Source organism: Stenella coeruleoalba, assembly GCF_951394435.1.
Source record: "Stenella coeruleoalba genome assembly, chromosome: 5".
Lineage (NCBI taxonomy): Eukaryota > Metazoa > Chordata > Mammalia > Artiodactyla > Delphinidae > Stenella > Stenella coeruleoalba.
Window position 1 is genome coordinate 84,913,295 of NC_137150.1, and position 21,195 is coordinate 84,934,489.

The 21,195-nt window shown below is 41.2% G+C and overlaps 1 protein-coding gene across 4 annotated transcripts in view; it reads left to right on the top strand.

Moving 5' to 3' along the window:
- USF3 (upstream transcription factor family member 3) overlaps nt 1-20,366 on the top strand; it is a 44,224-nt gene extending 23,858 nt beyond the window's left edge. For 3 of the 4 annotated variants that reach the window (XM_079922269.1, XM_079922268.1, XM_079922270.1), the window contains 3 exons: nt 1,541-1,623; nt 9,373-9,469; nt 12,106-20,366. In XM_079922269.1, the coding sequence (XP_079778395.1) occupies nt 1,541-1,623; nt 9,373-9,469; nt 12,106-18,536 (6,611 nt within the window). In that variant the 3' untranslated portion in view covers nt 18,537-20,366. Of the gene's footprint in view, nt 1-1,540; nt 1,624-2,528; nt 2,558-9,372; nt 9,470-12,105 lie in introns of all 4 variants that reach the window. The other variant, XM_079922271.1, reaches the window with a different exon arrangement.
- Nucleotides 20,367-21,195: the final 829 nt, after the last annotated feature.

Consider the following 21,195-nt stretch of genomic DNA (forward strand, 5'->3'; position numbering starts at 1 on the left):
AAGAAATGGGGAGCAGCTGTAAATCTTAAAGGTACTTGAAATGTGAACAGTCTTAAATTAAGCTGTGGAGTTCTCAATTATAAGAAGAAATGTAGAAAAAAATATTTGATTTTTATCTCAAACGTCAAAATTAGAGGCCACAGCCAGGTAAACATTGATAGAAGTAATTGTGCATACGTTGGCAATTTGGTACATTTTTAACATTTTATTTTCCATCAGGGACTACAGTCAGATCTAAAAATATACATTTTAGACTCAATTTCTATTACTCTATAAATAATCTCTTCCCTTCCCTAAGGAAAGGACCCTGGGGAAAACTTTATCTATGGAAAGTTGTGTTGAACACTGGTAGGACATAGCTGTTTCCCAGAATGGGAGTTTACTACCTTTGAATTCCCTTTTATCACTGTGGATAGAGTCTTAATGTTGTTGTTCTTGTTGTTTTATCTACACACATTAAAAAATATGCTCTTAGATAACAGCAAATACTATTGTTAGAGAATTCAGAAGAAAGGTGAGCTATAGTTTATTGCTTTGTGGGTTTTTTTTTTTTGGCCACATCAATAAATCTAATTTTTTTGGCCATATGAACTAAATCTTTTTATTAGAATCAAATGTCACATAGGACCATAAATATGTCCTGATAGTAATTTATTAAGAGAGAGTAAATGGATGTCATTGAAAGGATGTTCTTACTGCTAGATTATGAAGCAAAAAGTATATATTTTGAAAAACAAGACCTACTTATGCTATATCTGAAAGATCATCCTCTTAGAAGCGCTGAAGTCCTTTGTAAAAAGGAAGGTTTTAGAAAACTGACAGAAAGTAGACTGATTTTTCTATTTACAGTGTCTTATAGAAAAACTATTTAGATCATCGCTTGTATCTTCTTGCCCCTTTCATACAACTTTTAAAGTTGTAGCACGGAAGCCTGGAACATTGCTCAGTTAATTGAGAAGTTGTCAGTTGTTCAGCTTCTTAGATGGGCCAAAGTGAACAGCACAGACCCCATAGAAAAAAATAAACCAATGCCTTTTCTTGTCTATTTTAAGTCACAACTAATAGCCGTTTCTATTCCAAAAATGCCTTCTAGTCAGCCTAAAAGGTGTGTTAAAGTTCTTTAATCTGTCTAGAAAGGTCTAATTTGCCCATTTGCTATAAAGAAGCAGCTTTCTAGTAACATAGCTAGTGGGTTCTTGTAATTTAGTTATCATTAGAATCTCTAATAATTACTTGAAATATAATAATGGCCTAAGAGTAATGTAGTATTAGCACATTGTGTTTATAATTTGAATTTAATTAGTATAGATTCCATTATTTTAAATCCTAATAAATGGTATGGCTTATATTGATTTCCATAACACTAAACCTAGAATATGACATTCTTAGAAATCTTATTGTAGTTATTTGTATTCAGTAGATACTATTTGATAAGACTTTCTTAGGTATTTCTTTACCTAAAATTTCTTTACCCAGGGAGAATGAGACACTTTGGCAGTAGTATTGTAAGGTTTGATAAATGAATTTTTCCTCTATCTAGTGGAGAGGCATAGAAAGAAGAAAATCAATGCTGGGATAAACAGAATAGGAGAGCTGATCCCATGCTCCCCTGCGCTGAAACAGGTAAGAAATCCACTCATACTTTCACCAATTGCTTGTGATCAGATAATTCCCTAAGTTGTTTCTGTGCTCAGAATGATTATTTTTGTTCCCTGCCATTAATGGTTTTTCAGAGTTAATAATTGCCTCATTGTTTTTCATTTGCTCAATTTTCTATATACGTGCCTATCTTTAATTCTCTCCACACCTCCAACAGTCTCTTACTACAGTTTCTATATGGTCAAATTGCCACATAATTTCCATGTTCCCAATTTTTCCTTTGAACCTTTACTTCTGGAACCCTCTACCCTTCCTTTTCAATCTCAATTAGTTGGTTTCTTTCAACTCTTATATTTTTAATTTCCAAGTCTTTTTTTTCTTATTCTCTTTGTTCCTTTTCATACATGTTTTTTTATGGATATAATATCATCTCAGCTTTGAGAATATTATATAGGGTTTTGGTTTTTTTAAATGTTTCTTCTATTTTCTATATTGTCTTTGTTTCTTCTGATTTCCTTTTCTCCTCCTCTGTTTTGATGTTTTGTCTTTCTTTTTGGAGACATTCCTTAAATGTTTAATGATACTTAGCTGTCTTTTTCATATTTGAGAACGAGGCATTAAAAAGCTGATGGAACAGGCTTGTGGTTTGGTGGTCCTAACTGTCCGGTGATTGGCTAGTGAGCTGATGTTTTTGTTATTGTTGCTGAACTAAACAATATCAGTATTTGTAGATTTCTTCTTTGGGGGTTAGCTATTAATTTTTATTTTCCGGAGAAGGATCCTTCAGCACCCTACCTAGGAGTGGGAATGGTGGGAAAAGAACTATAAGGCTCATTGCCATTTTTCTGGGAGCTGGGCTGGGGAAGGGGTGCTGGAGAGTCTCATGCTCTAGAAGGCAGGATTTTACTTTACCTCCTGTTTTCATTTAGGAGCCTCATCTTGTCCACTTCTGTGCCAAGTAAGTATCCTTGAGGCTGAAATCTTCTGGTTCAAATTTCACAGAAAATAAACTTGTCTCCTGTGGTTGGGGAAGAGGGGAAGTCATCCAGCTGCATAGGATGTGTGTGTGTGTGTGTGTGTGTGTGTGTGTGTGTGTGTGTGTGTGTGTGTGAGTGTGTGTGGTTCTTATTACTGCAAAAGAAGAATCTTTCTATCAGTCCCCTCAGTTTTAACCCATGCCTCACCCCACCTTCTGGGGTAGCTGGAGCTTCCCAGTCCCAAACCATCCCAGGCTTTTGGTGGGGAGGGCCAGATCAATGTGTTCACTTCACAACACTGTCTCCCTCAGCAAGGTCTTACAATTCAGTTTCTTTTCATTCTCCCCTACAAGATGATACCTAGTCTTGCATAAATGTGCTTTTTTAGTCTTTTTAAAAAGGTACTTTCTGTTTCCTTAACACACAGGCAAACTTAAGGGCAGGTACTATGTCTTCTGATTGTTTTTCTTTCTCCACATATCAGTGTATAGTAGCTGCTCACTAAGCACTGGTGTTTGCCCAATAAAATGTTCCTCCCCTTGGCTTTTATTCCTACAAGTTTATCTGAAAGGAAACCATAATCATTTCTCTTTCTTGGTGCCCTAGAATGTGCAATGGAAGTCAGTATTTGGTCTCCAGAAGCTGAATAGATTTAGATTTTCTTAACTATTGCCGCATGTCCCCACCCCCATCTGCAGTAGAGAAGCAGTAGGTGGGCATTATCAGGTTCTGCCTTTGTCTCGACATTTGCTTTAAGAAAGGACACTATCTTAGTTTCTTTCTCTAAAGTACGGTGTTTCCTGGGTTATACTGGACTTCTGATGGGACCCAGCCTAAGGGACCCAAAATTGTAACTTGCTGAACCAAAGCCCTAAATCACCGACTCCTACATGAAGAGAGCTATCAGATAAAGTACTGGAGATATTTAATAGTATAAATACTGGGTAGAGCTTAAACATTCACTGTAACATTTTTAAAAGCTGAAGAATTAAAAAAACGAAATTCCTCTTTCATAGCTTATTTATCAGTAATAGACTGGTAAACAAAACAAATACAGCCTTTAGAAAGTATAGCGTAGATGTAGATATATGCACACACATATCACATCTTATTTATCCATTCATCTTTTTTTTTTTTTTAGGAATTTTGCCTTTTTTATTTTTAAATTTTATTTATTTATTTATTTATGGCTGTGTTGGCTCTTCATTTCTGTGCGAGGGCTTTCTCTAGTTGCGGCAAGCGGGGGCCACTCTTCATCGCGGTGCGCCGACCTCTCACTATTGCGGCCTCTCTTGTTGCAGAGCACAGGCTCCAGACGCGCAGGCTCAGTAATTGTGGCTCACGGGGCTAGTCGCTCCGCGGCATGTGGGATCCTCCCAGACCACGGCTCGAACCTGTGTCCCCTGCATTGGCAGGCAGATTCTCAACCACTGCGCCACCAGGGAAGCCCTATCCATTCATCTATTGATGAGGACTTAGGTTGTTTCCATATCTTGGCTATTGTAAATAATGCTGCAATGAACATAGGGATGCATATATCTTTAGGAATTAGTGTTTTTGTTTTCTTTGGATAAATATCCAGGAGTGGAATTGCTTGATTGTATGGTCATTCTATGTTTAATTTTTTGAGGAGTCTCCATACTGTTTTCCATAGTGACTGCACCAATTTACATTTTCACCAACAGGACATGCAGGTTCCCTTTTCTTCACATCCTCACCAACACTTCTTATTTGTTGTTTTTGAGTTCTGTTTGTTAGTTTTTTCTGTTTTTTAAATTTATTTATTTATTTATTTGGTTGCTCCAGGTCTTAGTTGCGGCACATGGGATCTTCGTTGTGGCATGCGTGATCTTTAGTTGTGGCATGCATACTCTTAGTTGTGGCATGCATGCAGGATCTAGTTCCCCAACCAGGGATCGAACCGAGACCCCTGCACTGGGAGCATGGAGTTTTACCCAGTGGACTACCAGGGAAGTCCCTGTTGTCTTTTTGATAACAGACATTCTGAAAGGTGGGAGGTGATATCTCATTGTAGTTTTGATTTGCATTTCCCTCATGATACTGATGTTGAGCATCTTTTCATGTGCCTGTTGGCCATCTGCATTTCCTCTTTGGAAAAATGTCTATTCAGATCCTCTGCCCATTTTTTAATTGGGTTGTTTGGTTTTTGATATTTAATTGTATGAGTTCTTTGTATATTTGGATATTAACTCCTTATTGGATATATCATTTGCAAATATCTTCTCCCATTCAGTAGGCAGCCTTTTTGTTTTGTTGATAGTTTCATTCACTGTGCAGTAGGTGGGCATTATCAGGTTCTGCCTTTGTCTCAACTTTTGCTTTATGAAAGAACACTGTCTTAGTTTTTGTTTGATGTAGTCCCATTCGTTTATTTTTGCTATTGTTTCCCTTGCCTGAGGAGACAGATCCAAAAAAATATTGCTACAATTTATGTCAGAGTGTCCTGCCTATATTTTCTTCTAGGAGTTTTATGGTTTTCAGTCTTACATTGAGGTCTTTAATCCATTTTGAGTTTATTTTTGTATATGGTCTGAGAAAATGTTTTAATTTCATTCTCTTACATGTAGCTGTCCAGTTTTCCCAGCACCACCTAATAAAGAGATTGTCTTTTTCCCCAAAGTATCCTTGCCTCCTTTGTCATAGGTTAATTGGCCATAAGAGCATAGGTTTATTTCTGGGCTGTCTATTCTATTTCATTGCTCTATGTGTCTGTTTTTATGATAGTACCATACTGTTTGTTTGTTTGTTTGTTTTTGCCATGCCGCACGGCATGTGGGATCTTAGTTCCCCGACCAGGGATTGAACCCACATCCCCTGCATTGGAAGCATGGAGTCTTAACCACTGGACCACCAGGAAAGTCCCAGTACCATACTGTTTTGATTACTGTAGCTTTGTAGTATAATTTGAAACCATGCATGATACCTCCAGCTTTGTTCTTCTTTTTCAAGATTGTTCTGGTTATTTGGGGTCTTTTGTGTTTCCATACAAATACTAAAATTATTTGTTCTAGTTCTGTGAAAAAAGCCATCGGTATTTTGATAGGGATTGCATTGAATCTGTAGATTACCTTGGGTAGTATGCTCATTTTAACAATATTAGTCCTTCCAATCCATGAGCACAAAAATTACAGGCCAGTATCACTGATGAACATAGATGCAAAGATCCTCAACAAAATGTTAGCAAGTTGAATTCAACAGTACATTAAAAGGTTCATAAACAATGATCAAGAAGGATTTATCCCTGGGATGCAAGGATGGTTCACTATCTGCAGAGCAATCAATGTGTTACACCATATTAGCAAATTGAAGAATAAAAATCATATAATCATCTCAACAGATGCAGAAAAAGCTTTTGACATAATTCAACATCCACGTAAGATCAAAACTCTCAACGAAGTGGGTTTAGAGAAAACATACCTCAGCATAATAAAGCCATATATGACAGCCCACAGCTACCATCATATTCAATGGTAAGAAGCTGAAAGTATTTCCTCTAAGAAGACAAGAATGCCCACTCTTGCCACTTTTACTCATCATAGTACTGGAAGTGCTAGCCACAGAAATCAGATAAGAAAAGCAAATAGAAAGAATCCAAATTGGAAAGGAAGAAGTAAAACTGTCACTGTTTGCAGAACACATGGTACTCTTCATAGAAAATCCTAATGATGCCACCAGGAAACTACTAGAACTCATTAATGAATTTAGTAAAGTTGCAGGATACAAATTAATATACAGAAATCTGTTACATTTCTATACACTAACAGCAAACTATCTGAAAAAGAAATTAAGAAAACAATCCCATTTATAGTCATATCAAAAAGAATCAAATACCTAGGAATAAATGTAACTAAGGAGGTAAAAGACCTGTATTTGGAAAATTTTAAGACACTGATGAAGGAAATTAAAGACAACACAAACAGATGGAAAGATATACCATGCTCAAGGATTCGAAGATCCATAAAATGACCATACCATCCAAGATATATAAATATATATTTTTTAATTAATTAATTCATTTTATTTTTGGCTGCACTGGGTCTTTGTTGCTGCACATGGGCTTTCTCTAGTTGCAGCAAACGGTGGTTACTCCTTGTTGTGGTGCGCGGGCTTCTCACTGCGGTGGCTTATCTTGTTGTGGAGCACGGGCTCTAGGCATGCGGGCTTCAGTAGTTGTGGCACGTGGACTCTAGAGCGCAGGCTCAGTAGTTGTGGAGCACGGGCTTAGTTGCTCCACGGCACGTAGGATCTTCCCCGACCAGGGATCGAACCTGTTTCCCTGCATTGGCAGGCGGATTCTTAACCATGCACCACCAGGGAAGTCCCCAAAATATATTTTTGAAAATTAAAACAAAATAATGTAACATACTTAAAATTTTTTTTGAAGTACAGTTGACTTACAGTGTTGTGACAATCTCTGCTGTATAGCAAAGTGACTCAGTTATACACATATATACATTCTTTTTTTTTAATATTCTTTTCCATTATGGTTTATCCCAGGAGATAGAATATAGTTCCCTGTGCTGTACAGTAGGACCTTATTGTTTATCCATTCTAAATGTAATAGTTTGCATCTACCAACCCCAAACTCCCAGTCCATCTCTCTCCCTCCCCGCCTCCCCCTTGGCAACCACAAGTCTGATCTCTATGTCTGTGAGTCTCTTTCTGTTTCATGGATAGGTTCATTTGTGCTGTATTTTAGATTCCACATATAAGTGATATCATATGGTATTTGTCTTTCTCTTTTTTACTTACTTCAGTTAGTATGATAATCTCTAGTTGCATCCATGTAACATACTGTTTATAGTATCCTTCTATCTGGGTTTTTAAAAAAAGATTTATATATATATATATATATATGTATTGGCATAGAATATTTCTGGAAAGATACATAAGTAACTTACAGTTGTTGACTCCGGAAAGGGGTTTGGAGGGCTAAAGTCAAAAGGAATGTACTTTTCATTATATATCTCTTCATATTGTTTACATTTTTTTTACCATATGCATATATTATATTTTCAATTTTAAAAATTTAAGTAAAGATACAGGAACTTTGACATAAAATACGATCATTTTGAGAAAACTTAGGAATGGAATATATTGGGAGCATGACACCAGAACTCAATCAAGTGACATTGTTATCTCAACCTACTATTTAGAATAGTTTGTAGTTGTGGTTGACAGAGTAAAGAATAACATTAAAGTCTAAAATCTTTCCATGGTCTTGCAGACTCTCTCTGGCCTCTCTCCTCTTACTGTTCCCAATATACTTGACTCTAGTCTCACTCACTTCCTTACTATTCCTCCAACATGCCAAACTCAGCCCCACCTGAGAACCTTTGTCCTTGCTGATCCTGATACCTGAGCCTTCTTCCTCCACATATCCACAGGGCATAATTTCTTGTACTCCCTTCAGATTTTTGCTTAAATATCACCTTACAGAGAGACCTTCCCCAGCCTCCCTATATTAAATAGATTGTAGCAGAATGTCTTGGTCAGTTTGGGTTGCTATAAGAAAATTACCATAGACTGGGTGGCTTAAATAACAACAATGTATTTCTCACAGTTCTGGAGGCTGGAAGTCCAAGATCAAGGTGTCACCAGGTTCGGTTCCTGATGTGGGCTTTCTTCTTGGTTGTGTCCTCACATGACAGAGAGAAAGATCACCTCTCTCATGTCTTTTCTTCTAAGGGCAGTGATCTCATCCATGAGGGATCTATCCTCATGACCTAATTACCTCCCAAAGGCCCCACCTTCAAATACCATCACATCAGGGATTAGGGCTTCAACATGAATTGTAGGGGGACACACACATTCAGTCCACAGCACAGAGTAACCTCTGCCATCTCTCTGGCCCCCTCCTTACCCTACTTTACTATTATTTTTTTAATATCTTACAATTTATTTGTCAATTATACCTCAATAAAGCTGAACAAATAAGGAAAAACAATATAGTTCTTCTAATGAGTCCAAGAAATAATGCATTTGACGTAATTAACATAGGACCTGACAAACAGTAGCTACAAGAAGCTAGCAATTATTAAGCACTTTCCATACCCCACTAACTGTGTTCTCAGAGTGTTACATGCTCTCTCTATATTAAAGACTTTAATCCTTACCACACCCTTCAAGGTACGTACTTTTATTATCCCCATTTTACAAATGAAAAACTGAGGTTTAGAAAGACTAAGTAACTTTCCCCAGTTACAGAAATGCTAAGTGGGGGAATCTGCGCTTCCATCCATTATGCTCTTCTGTGATCTGGAATAATAAAGCACACAGTAAATATCATAGTAAGAGGGGAATAATACCTACCATCTAGCCAAGGAAATATAGAGTTCTAGAACAGAGAGGCCCAGGGAAGAGTTCCTAGAGAAAGATGCATCTAAGCTCAAACCTAGACCGGGCAAGGGAGGTGACTAGATTAACAGTGAGTGAAGTACCCTACTTGCTTTTTCTTCATAATATTTATCACCACCTGATTTTATTTATAAATATAAATAGATATTAATATATAATAGTTCCTCATAAATAAATAATATTCCTCAAGGTCAGGAACTTTGTCCCTTTAGTTTATTATATCCCCAGTGCCTAGAACAGAGCCTCAATAAATACTTACTAAATGAAAGAGGAACAGTAGAAGTTTTGAATATGGTGGCAGTTTTAAATTTTGAAAAGATACGTATCACATATATGTGATAAAACCAAAGCTTTAACTTTTTTCTGGCAAGTTCTTACCCTTCAGTGAAACTTTTAAATGGTTGATTTTCTTTGGCAGAGCAAGAATATGATCCTGGACCAAGCCTTTAAGTATATAACAGAATTGAAAAGGCAAAACGATGAACTCCTGCTTAATGGAGGAAACAATGAACAAGGTAAAGATTTTAAGATTCTTACTTTCTGTTGTTTTTTCAATGTTCAGGCCTTTGTGTCACAGTGCAACTTATATTAGGATACAGAAGGCTTTTTTGCCCCAGTTCATTAAGATCATGCATTGGCTGGGCCTGTGAGAATAGTGTTGCAAATACATTCAACCTAGTTGACCTCTTTTCCCCCTTCTTTGAGCAACTCTAACCTTGTAGGCATACACAGTTTTGATTTTTTACTCTTCTTGTACTTCATGTTTGCTAAACTCATGATGCAAATAATACTGGATCATGATGCAAATAATACTGGATCTCCTTCCTTCCAGGTGGATCTTCCAGCTAGGGGAATCCCATAAGAGGATGCAGCGGGAGTCCTGCTCAGTGTAACCTAAAACAGATAAAGATATGCCTGTGCCAGGACTTAACTAGGAGTTAACTCCGAAGGCCAAAACATTCAGTTCATAATTGTTTATACTGCATGTAATGTGTGCGTGAGACTGCCTGGTCATTTAATAACATTTGATTTTTAGAGGTGACTTTTTTATGCTATCAGATGAGTTCTCTTTTCCCATTTGCATTGGAGAGAAGGTTTTCTTGTAACAGCTAAAAAGAAAAATGAGAATCTCCTGTGACAACTCAGTAGGTCACCTTAAAAGGAGACAAACCTCAGAATTTGCTGATGTGGGAGCAATGCTGGGCTGTGTTTATTGTAAGAAGTGCTGGAAAGCACATCCAGAAGGTCGGCATTCTGAATTCTTGTTTACTTTCAGTTAGCTGACAACTTACCCCTCCCCTCAGTCAGCTGTCTTTTATGGTCCACGTCCTGTTTTATGATGCTGTCAAGCAATTAGATACATAATCAATATTTGGTAACCATTTTGAGGCACCCACAAAAGGGATAGTAAGGCTAGAGTGATGTATAGACTTTTCTAATGAGGGCTCCTCTGGTTTCACAGTCCAGCATCTGAGGCAATCGAGTTACCCTAGGGAAAAGGGAAACTTGAAGAAATACAAGTTGCAGGCGGTTCAGGAAGAGCTGAACAGCCAGGCCAGGGGTTGGGGCAGCACCCGAGGCCCCTTAAGTCCGACCGTGTTGTCATCGCGGTCATGATCCTTTCTTTGGTTCTGTTTTGTATCTGCTCTCTCTTCTTTTCCCAGCAGCTTCCTCCACATACTCACTGTCCACATGACAGTCTTGCACAGTGGCCACAGCAGTGCTCTTGGGAGTCAGGCCCACCTGGGTTTGAGCCTTGACTTCCTTTGCTCACTCAGTACCTCTGGCCAGTTACTTAACCTCTCCAAGTGTCAGTTTCCCTGTCTTAAAATGAGGATAATCATAGCATCTATCTAGTCGACTTTAGGCAAATTATGTAGCTACTCTGAACCTGTTTCTTACAGCTAAAAGTGATGATGACAAAGGTGTTTGTCCCATCTCGTGGTTGTTATGAGGATTAAAAGAGATAACACAGGTAAAGCACTTAAAGCGCAGCACAAGAGTAAATGCTTGATACGTGTTACCTGTTGTTGTTGTTATTATTATCATTAAATGAGACAGCGAATGAAAAGCACCAGGCATAGAGTAAGTGCACAATAAGTGAGAACCATCTTCTTTATTATTTGGTCCATGATAATTGTCCTTTAATTTCTAATGTCCATAGCACATTGGCATCTTTCTTCTGTGGCTCTTTCTTTAAATAGCTGAGAAAAACAATCTGATAGTCTCAGCTCCTCCTTGTTGGAACAGAACCTGTTACTTCAGGCTACCTCATAAGGTACTGGCCTTGAGGATCGGCTGCCTTTGGCGGAGGGAATGGGGGAGAATACCTACTATGGCACAGCAGGTGGGGATGTACAGGGTCACAGAGCGTACATACCAACAGCCAAGGCTGACCCTTAGTATCCGTGGTTGAGGCTGTCTCCTTTAAAACAGTGTAGGGCATCACGGACATCTTCATTACTCACTAGCATACACACATCGGCCCTACCAAGGAAAAAGCAAGTTTCACTGGTGGTCCTTTCTTCAGCACTCTCCCATCTTACTTCTTACATGTTCTGCTTGTTCTCTGTCATTTCAAAGGGTAAGATAGAAACCAGTTTAAAGCCATTTATAAAAGAGACTGTCGGGAGTTCCCTGGTGGCCTAGTGGTTAGGATTCTGGGCTTTCGCTGCCGTGGTCCCAGGTTAAGTCCCTTGTTGGGGAACTGAGATCCTGAAAGTCGTGCAGAGGGGCCAAAAAAAAAAAAAAACTCTCTGTTACCACCATAAAGTAATGTTAGTTATTGCAACATTTAAATGCTATTATATTGATATTCAGTGTTATTTTCCTAGCATGTTACCATGACATCAGTATGTCTTTCATTGCTGCCCTATTTTGAATTTTGGAATTTCTACATTATGAGTAATTTCTGACCTTTGAATTGTTGACCTTTAAAGATACATACTTTTCAAAGGATTAGGATAGAGATTTGAGATACCATTCTAAAAAGAAGAAAGAACTTATATTAGAAAAGAGCTGAAGATTCTCAATTGAGGTACTTAGAATGTTAAAATTAGTGTTCAGTAGTTTAGTATACAGCTGTTTCTTAAATTATTATAAATATTGACACTTAGAGGTAATTTTTTCATTTTTGTTTTTGATATTGTAGCTGAAGAAATTAAAAAGCTACGTAAACAACTGGAAGAAATTCAAAAAGAAAATGGCCGATATATTGAATTACTGAAAGCAAATGACATATGTTTATATGACGACCCCACAATCCACTGGAAAGGAAATCTTAAAAACTCAAAGGTCTCTGTTGTGATTCCCAGTGACCAGGTTCAAAAGAATATCATTGTTTATTCCAGCGGGAGTCAGCCTGGTGGAAATAGCCAGGGAACAGCTGTTCAGGGGATAACCTTTAACGTTGGGCATAATTTACAGAAGCAAACTGCCAATGTGGTACCAGTACAGAGGACTTGCAATCTTGTGACTCCTGTGTCTATTTCTGGAGTTTACCCTTCTGAAAACAAGCCATGGCATCAGACCACGGTTTCTGCATTGGCTGCCAACCAGCCTGTTCCTCTTTGTCTTCCTGCTACCATTTCTGCTCAAAATATTCTTGAGGTTTCCACCTCCGAAAGCGAGTCGAGTGTGCTTGGTGCCAGCAGTGGCTCACTGATGACTGTCCCTGTCGGGCCTGTACCACCCCAGCATCATTCATTGCACACATGTCTAAAGGATCAAAATTCTTCTGAAAATAAGAATGGGCAAGAGAGCCCCAAATTATTGAAGAAAACAGTCCCTTGTGCCACAAGCATCTCCCCCAGCTGCTCAGCAACTGCCACTAAAGGACACCAAGGAAGCAAGTCCTGCCTGGGCGTACAGGAGTGCAGAAGTGACTTTCAGACCACCTCTGTTGTTTCCGTTACCACGACAGTCTGCTCCCAGCCTCCAAGATCTGCAGGTGATTCTTGTCCAGCGAGCATTAGCAAGGGTGCAGACTTGACAAGTGTTACTGCGGTGGTGGCCCCGTCTGCCCCTGGAGGAGGGGAGACCACCACCCCTGTGAGCACCCTTTCTGCAAACCCTGTGGACAGTGGTTGGACTCTTTCTTGTTCTTTGCCTTCTTCAGCTGTTAGTGCTTCAGATTTGAAAAACATTAATAGCCTTACCCGAATTTCCTCAGCTGGAAACACGCAGACGACGTGGACTACTTTGCAACTGGCGGGAAACACTATTCAGCCCTTAAGCCAGACATCATCTTCTGCTGTGACTCCGGTATTAAATGAGTCTGGTACTAGCCCCACCACGGCCAACCACAGCAGATGTGTGGCTACAGGCGTCAACTTGAATAATTCCTTTCCAGCAGATGGGCAGCCAGTTGAGCAAGTAGTTGTAACCTTGCCTTCTTGTCCATCTTTACCTATGCAGTCACTGATTGCCCAGCCACAAGTTAAATCTCAGCCTCCAAAAAGTATCCTTCCATTGAATTCAGCAATGCAAGTGATTCAGATGGCTCAGCCAGTTGGGTCGGCTGTTAACGCAGCTCCTGCCAATCAAAACGTTATCATTCTTCAGCCACCCAGCACCACCCCGTGCCCAGCAATGATGAGGGCAGAGGTTCCCAACCAAACAGTGGGTCAACAGATAGTAATCATACAGGCAACTAATCAGAACCCTTTGCCACTCCTCTCCGCTCCACCTCCTGGTTCTGTTCGACTCCCTGTCAATGGAGCCAGTGCTATCATAGGGTCTAACAATTCAGTGCAAAATGTTTCGACCCCACAGAGTTTTGGAGGAAAGCACCTTGTCCACATATTACCAAGACCTTCATCTTTATCAGCATCTAATTCAACACAGACTTTTTCTGTAACCATGTCAAACCAACAACAGCCTCAAACGATTTCTTTAAATGGACAGCTCTTTGCTTTGCAGCCTGTCATGTCTTCATCAGGAACTACAAGTCAAACCCCTATGCAAATTATTCAACCCACCACCAGCGAAGATCCAAATACCAATGTTGCCCTGAATACATTTGGCGCTTTGGCCAGCCTCAATCAAAGCATATCGCAGATGGCTGGGCAAAGCTGTGTACAACTGTCTGTTAGCCAGCCTGCCAATCCTCAAACTGCTGCAAATAGTCAAACCACCCCAGCTAACTGTGTTGCATTAACAACAGCTGTAGCATCTCCCGTGACAACGGAGAATTCAGCCACACTACCCAGTACGTATAATCTAGTGACTACTCCCTCAATGAACACTGTAGCTTGTTTGCCTAACATGAAGCCCAAAAGGCTGAATAAGAAGCCGAGTGTCAAGAAACACGTAGCCACTAATAAGTCAGCCTGCACCCTGAATCCAGCCAGAGACGTGGGTAAGTTAGACTGCCCCAGCACCGAAGGCTCCACAGAGCCATCGTGTAATGATGGACTTCTGGACAGCCTCCCTGGTGTGTTACCATCGGTCACTATGTCCCAGGTAAATAGTGTAAGTGTTTCTGGCTCACATTCTTTGGATGTTCTGAATTCTGAATCAGTGATACCTGAGTCCATACCCAAATCTAAGTCAGCAGAAGAGTCTAGCTCATCCTCCCAAGAATCTGTAACAAGTGAACATTTTACAATGGCCCCAGCAAAATCCAAAGATTCTCTCCCCGTTTTGCAACGAGAGACATCTCAGGATAAGCCAGCAGCTAGTTTGGCATTGCCAGCTGCTGCCAAATCCTGCACTTCAGCCAACGTGTTGATCTCGTCTGCGAACGATCCCCACGTTTTGGTTTCTCAGGTTTCTGATTTGTCGTCTGCTACGAGCACTGCAAGTACTGACTGTGTTTCTGAGGTAGAAGTCATTGCTGAACCTTGCAGGGCTGAGCAAGGTTCATCAGCTACAGTGCACACCACAGGTCTCTTAAAGGGGCAGGGTTTAACTGCACTGCTCTCTGGTCTTGCTAAAGAAAAAGACCCTCAGAAATCACCTCTTTCAGTCCAGGTGGACCATCCTGACTTTTCTTCAGAAAATTCTAAAATAGTCCATTCAAATGTTGATTTACATCCCAAACAGGAGCTATTACTGATGAGCAGTGAGGACAGAGATCCAGGACAGCATCATTCCTGCATCTCTGATCAGGAGGTTATTAATGGTTCTTTGCTTACCAGTAGGCAGGCTGACTCCCCCATGTCAACCAGCTCTGGCAGTAGTCGTAGTTTCTCAGTTGCATCCATGCTTCCTGAAACAACTAGAGAGGATGTCACCAGCAGTGCAACGACTAATACGTGTGACAGCTGTACCTTTGTAGAGCAAACTGATATAGTTGCTCTTGCAGCAAGAGCTATTTTTGACCAGGAGAACCTTGAGAAGGGAAGAGCTGGCGCCCAGGCTGATATAAGGGAAGTTCCTTCAAAGCCTTCCGAAGCATCCTCTTTAGAGGGAGACCAGCCTTTCAAAACCCAGATATCTAAAGAGAATGGCCCAGGACAGGCAGAAGCGACACCAAATGAATTTAATTCTCAGGAGTCAATTGAAGCAACTGTGGGTCGGCCCCTTGAAAAACCAAGTTGTTCTATAGGGATGAAAACATCAAATGCCTCTTTACAGGTTTCGACTTCTCAGCCGCCAAGCATCACCAGTTTAAGTGTGAACAATCTTATCCATCAGAGCAGCATCAGCCATCCTCTGGTCAGCTGCGCTGGTTTAGCCCAGACTTCAGAGCCAACAGCTGCTCCTGCCACGGTTAATCTGACGGTTTCATCTAGCTCCTATGGCAGTCAGCCTCCTGGCCCATCTCTGATGACCGAATACTCCCAAGAACAGCTCAGTACTATGGCCGGTACCATACCAAATCCACAGATTCAAGAGCCACTCTTAAAGCCAAGTCATGAAAGCCGTAAAAACTCTGCTAAGCGTGCTGTCCAAGATGACCTTTTACTGTCTTCAGCTAAACGTCAAAAGCATTGTCAGCCGGCTCCCCTCCGGCTTGAAGGTCTGTCCCTGATGAGCCGAACTCCAGACAGCATTTCCGATCAAACTCAAATGATGGTTAGTCAGATCCCTCCCAACTCGTCAAACTCAGTTGTGCCTATTAGCAACCCAGCACATGGAGACAGCCTTACGCGGTTATTCCCACCTGGTAACAACTTTGTGGCCCCTGCGTTGAGGCAAACTGAGGTTCAGTGCAATTCGCAGCCTTCCGTGGCTGAGCAGCAGCAAACGCAGGCCAGCCAGCATCTGCAGGCCCTGCAGCAGCATGTGCCAGCTCAGGGGGTGCCTCACCTGCATAGTAACCATCTCTACTTGAAGCAGCAGCAGCAGCAGGCGGGGCAGTTAAGAGAGAGGCATCACTTATACCAGCTACAGCATCACGCACCTCACGCAGAGAGCTCTGTCCACTCTCAGCCCCACGTCCACCAACAGAGAACCCTGCAACAGGAAGTCCAGATGCAGAAAAAGAGGACTCTTGTCCAGGGCACTCAGGCCTCTCAGCTTCCTCTACAACCCAAGCACCATGGAAGTGACCAATCCCGACCCAAGAGCGGTCAGCCACACCCCCACCATCAGCAGATGCAGCAACAGATGCAGCAACACTTTGGAAGCTCCCAGCCAGAGAAGAGCCGTGAAAATCCTTCCACAAGCCGCAGTCATCATAACCATCTCAGTCAAGACATCATGCACCAGCAGGAGGTGGGGAGCCGGCAGCAAGGTGCGGGGCTTTCTTCTGAACACGTATCTGGGCATAATCCAATGCAGAGGCTTCTGACTTCAAGAGGCATAGAGCAGCAAATGGTGTCCCAACCGAGTATCGTGACGAGACCTTCAGACATGACTTGTACTCCACACAGGCCAGAGAGAAACAGAGTTTCAAGTTACTCTGCGGAGGCACTCATTGGAAAGACATCTTCCAACTCAGAGCAGAGAATGGGTATATCGATTCAGGGTTCCAGAATTTCAGATCAGCTTGAAATGAGAAGCTACCTTGATGTTCCCAGAAATAAGAGTTTGGCCATTCATAATATGCAGGGTCGTGTGGACCATACTGTTACCTCAGATATCCGCCTTTCTGACTGTCAGACATTTAAGCCAAGCGGAGCCAGTCAGCAGCCCCAGAGTAATTTTGAAGTACAGTCTTCAAGAAATAATGAAATAGGTAACCCTGTGTCATCCTTGAGGAGTATGCAGTCCCAGGCCTTTCGAATTAGTCAAAACCCTGGTCCACCACCAATTGACCGCCAAAAGAGATTACCTTACCCACCAGTTCAGAGCATCCCAACAGGAAATGCTGTCCCACCAAGGGACAGTGAAAATACATGTCACCAAAGTTTCATGCAGAGTTTACTTGCCCCTCACCTGGGTGATCAGGTCATTGGGAGCCAGAGATCACTGCCAGAGCATCAGAGGAATACACAGTGTGGTCCCTCCTCTGCAATCGAATATAATTGTCCCCCAACTCATGAAAGTGTCCATATTAGAAGAGAGAGTGAGAGTCAGAATAGGGAGAGTTGTGACATGTCCCTGGGTGCAATTAACACCAGGAACAGCACTTTGAATATTCCGTTTTCGAGTTCTTCTTCCTCAGGAGATATTCAAGGTCGAAACACAAGTCCCAACGTTTCTGTACAGAAGTCCAATCCCATGAGGATTACTGACAGTCACGGGACCAAGGGCCACATGAACCCTCCAGTCACAACCAACATGCATGGGGTTGCAAGGCCAGGTTTGCTGCATCCGTCTGTGTCTCACGGAAATGCTGACCAAGGGCCTCCTGTACGTCAAACTAGTTCTTCAGTTCCCCAGCGATCAAGGCATCCCTTGCAGGACAGCAGCGGTTCCAAAATTCGTCAACCTGAAAGGAATCGCTCTGGAAACCAAAGACACAGTAATGTCTTTGATCCAAGTCTTCCCCATCTTCCTCTGTCTACTAGTGGCAGTATGATTCTCGGACGCCAACAACCCGCTACAGAAAAGAGAGGAAGTATTGTTCGTTTCATGCCCGATGGCCCACAAGTACCTAATGATAATTCAGCGCCTGACCAGCATACACTATCACAAAATTTTGGTTTTCCGTTTATTCCTGAGGGTGGCATGAATCCACCAATAAATGCGAATACTTCTTTCATTCCACAGGTTACTCAGCCTAGTGCCACTCGAACTCCAGCCCTCATCCCTGTAGATCCCCAAAATACTCTCCCCTCCTTCTATCCCCCGTACTCTCCTGCTCATCCTACACTGTCCAATGATATTTCAATCCCCTATTTTTCTAATCAAATGTTCTCGAATCCTAGCACAGAGAAGGTAAACAGTGGAAGTTTGAATAACCGATTTGGATCAATTTTATCTCCTCCCAGACCTGTTGGTTTTGCTCAACCAAGTTTTCCTCTTCTCCCTGACATGCCCCCAATGCACATGACCAACTCTCACTTATCCAATTTTAATATGACATCTTTGTTTCCAGAAATAGCTACAGCTCTCCCTGACGGCTCAGCAATGTCACCTTTGCTTACGATAGCAAACTCCTCTGCCTCGGACTCTTCCAAGCAGTCCTCAAACAGACCTGCCCACAACATAAGCCATATTTTAGGTCATGATTGCAGTTCAGCTGTTTAAATACTGACTGACTGTACATAAATGTAATGGGTGAGATTACAAATGTATTTGTGTGTGTATTCACACATGTGCACAGGAAGAGAGAGAGTGTGTGAGTGTATCTCCTTGTGTTTGTATAATCAATGGTCAGTTATCTTCTGAATGTAGGGAAGCCGTGTCAGAGATGAGGCAAATACTGGGTCGTCGAAAACAAATTATCTTTCATTTTTAACTGCATGGTGTACTTTTTAAATTTTCCAAGCAGATTTACATTTTCAAGTTTGATCTGTAATCTGACATTCCCTAGATATTAATCGGCTGGAAGTTGAGGGAGATCATCTGGGTGTGTCCTGGGTGGTAGGAAGGAACCTAGATTTTAAACTTGATTGTTGATACTTTGTAAAATAGTTGAGCTGATTGAGTTGCTTTCCAAAAATACAGACAGTTCGATGTAACACAATGGCTCATAACCCAGTACGGGCCAGTGTCAGCATCTAGAACAGTTTCTTAACCATGGCAGGTGTTGAATTAATGTAGAATGAATGTCCATGATTCAAGTCAAGCAGTTAGCAAATAAATGAGTTGTTTAATCAACCTGTGTTCCCAAGGTTTGGTTTAGGTAGAGGCTTCTTTCTTAATTATAACAATTCATAAATTATCTGAATGTCATGTCTTGTTCTCCAAATTAGGGAGCCATGTTATCCTTTAATGTGCCAAGATCCTGTAAAAGCAAAGGTCTTCCTTAAACAAGTAGCCTTAAAAGCGGAAAGCTAAAAAGCAGAGTACATAGATGTTCTCCATTTTGTACTTGCATTTTGCATCAGGCCATAAGGATAAAAGCAGTTGTATTGTGGAGTTTTGCATGTGTTCAGTTAAAGATTGTTTGATCCATTGAGTTTCGTTGTAGAATTCTCTTCTATTTATTTGATCTTGAAATAAGTTCTTTTATATTTGTTTAATCATTAGGGACTGATCAGTAAATAGCGTGTTTGGAATCTACACAGTTATTTGAGCCTTACTTTTAAAATATTTCTGAACAGAGTCTTAAGCTCTGTCAGTATTTTCATTACTGATATTTATATTTAAAATATGGCATTGTATATTGCATTATTACCCTTCATAGTAGAATTACAATGAGAAGATGAATTGGTTCATTATTTTTCCTGATGGTAGATGTGAAATGGTGCTTCAAAACCCTGTCTTTGCATATGTCCACGTGTGTGAGCGTGTGTGTACTCGGACATAGATTTTAAAGTATAAACTGGCTCTTTAAAAATAGGCCTGCCATCTGAAAATGAGGAATTGGGACCTGAGACCTGCTGAAGTGTAGAAGAACTTGATGTAGCGTTTTTTAAAAGCCCCGCTGAAGTTAATAATGAATTTTAAAAATATATTCAAAATTCATGAATTGAATTTTGAAAATTTAATTAAGAAAACATATGTACTCACATTCTCAAGCCCATTAATTTTCGTTGTTGTTATAGTCTGCCAAAAATGGGATGGAGTGGGAGATATAAACTGTTCTGTCTACTCTGTTAGCAAAGTGAACCCACGGACCAGAATTTTGTGTTTTTTTCCTTAAAAAAAACCCTCCTAAGGCTTGGTTAGAGCAGTTAACTCCAGTGAATACCTCTATTAAAGACTCAGCAAAAGGGTCATCTGTGCCTATAACTTAAAAAAAAAACTAACTGGGGCTTCCCTGGCGGCGCAGTGGTTGAGGGTCCGCCTGCCGATGCAGGGGACGCGGGTTCGTGCCCCGGTCTGGGAGGATCCCACGTTCCGCGGAGCGGCTGGGCCCGTGAGCTGTGGCCGCTGATCCTGTGCGTCCGGAACCTGTGCTCAACAACGGGAGAGGCCACAACAGTGAGAGGCCCGCGTACCGCAAAAAAAAAAAAAAGGAAAAAAAAAAACTAACTGAGTTTTAAGCTTTAACATTCAAGTTTTTCTTTGTTCTTGAAAGGTCCAGTCTGCTAATTGCAAGGACTGGTTTCAATGTGTTCAGCTATTCATTCTCCCTCCCTCCCTTCCTCCCTCTCTCTTTCTTACCTTGTCTTTCTCTCTCTGTCTCCCCCTCCTCCTCCTGTACCCGCCAACACACACACAGTGGCTGTTGAGTTCTGAAGAACTGGGGACTGTTAGAATTGGAACTAAGGTAACAGGCTAAGAAGAAGCTCGATTTGAACATTCAGTGGAAAGGCCCCAAGCCTGGTACTTGCAGATATTTCTCTGTTGCCTCGATTGTATTTTTCTGCTCAGCTCTGTTCAGAGGTAGCATTTACATTCCTCAGAGCTTTCATTCCAGGAATATAACACTTTGATCCCGAAAGAGTCTCTACCCCCTAAGTAAGGCTTATTTGACCATTGGAGGAAAGATATGAGCATCTGCAAATAATTTGGCTCCTGCTTACATATAGCTCTAATTATCTTACAGACATGTATGTATGTATGTAAGAGATCATTTTATACACAAACTCAATTCTGAAAGTGTTGAGAGCACAGTAATCTTACTTGATTTATAAGCACGAGTACATGAGGTTTTTTTTTTTTTTCAGTACGCGGTCCTCTCACTGTTGTGACCTCTCCCATTGCGGAGCACAGGCTCCGGACGCGCAGGCCCAGCGGCCATGGCTCACGGGCCTAGCCGCTCCGGGGCACGTGGGATCCTCCCAGACCGGGGTAC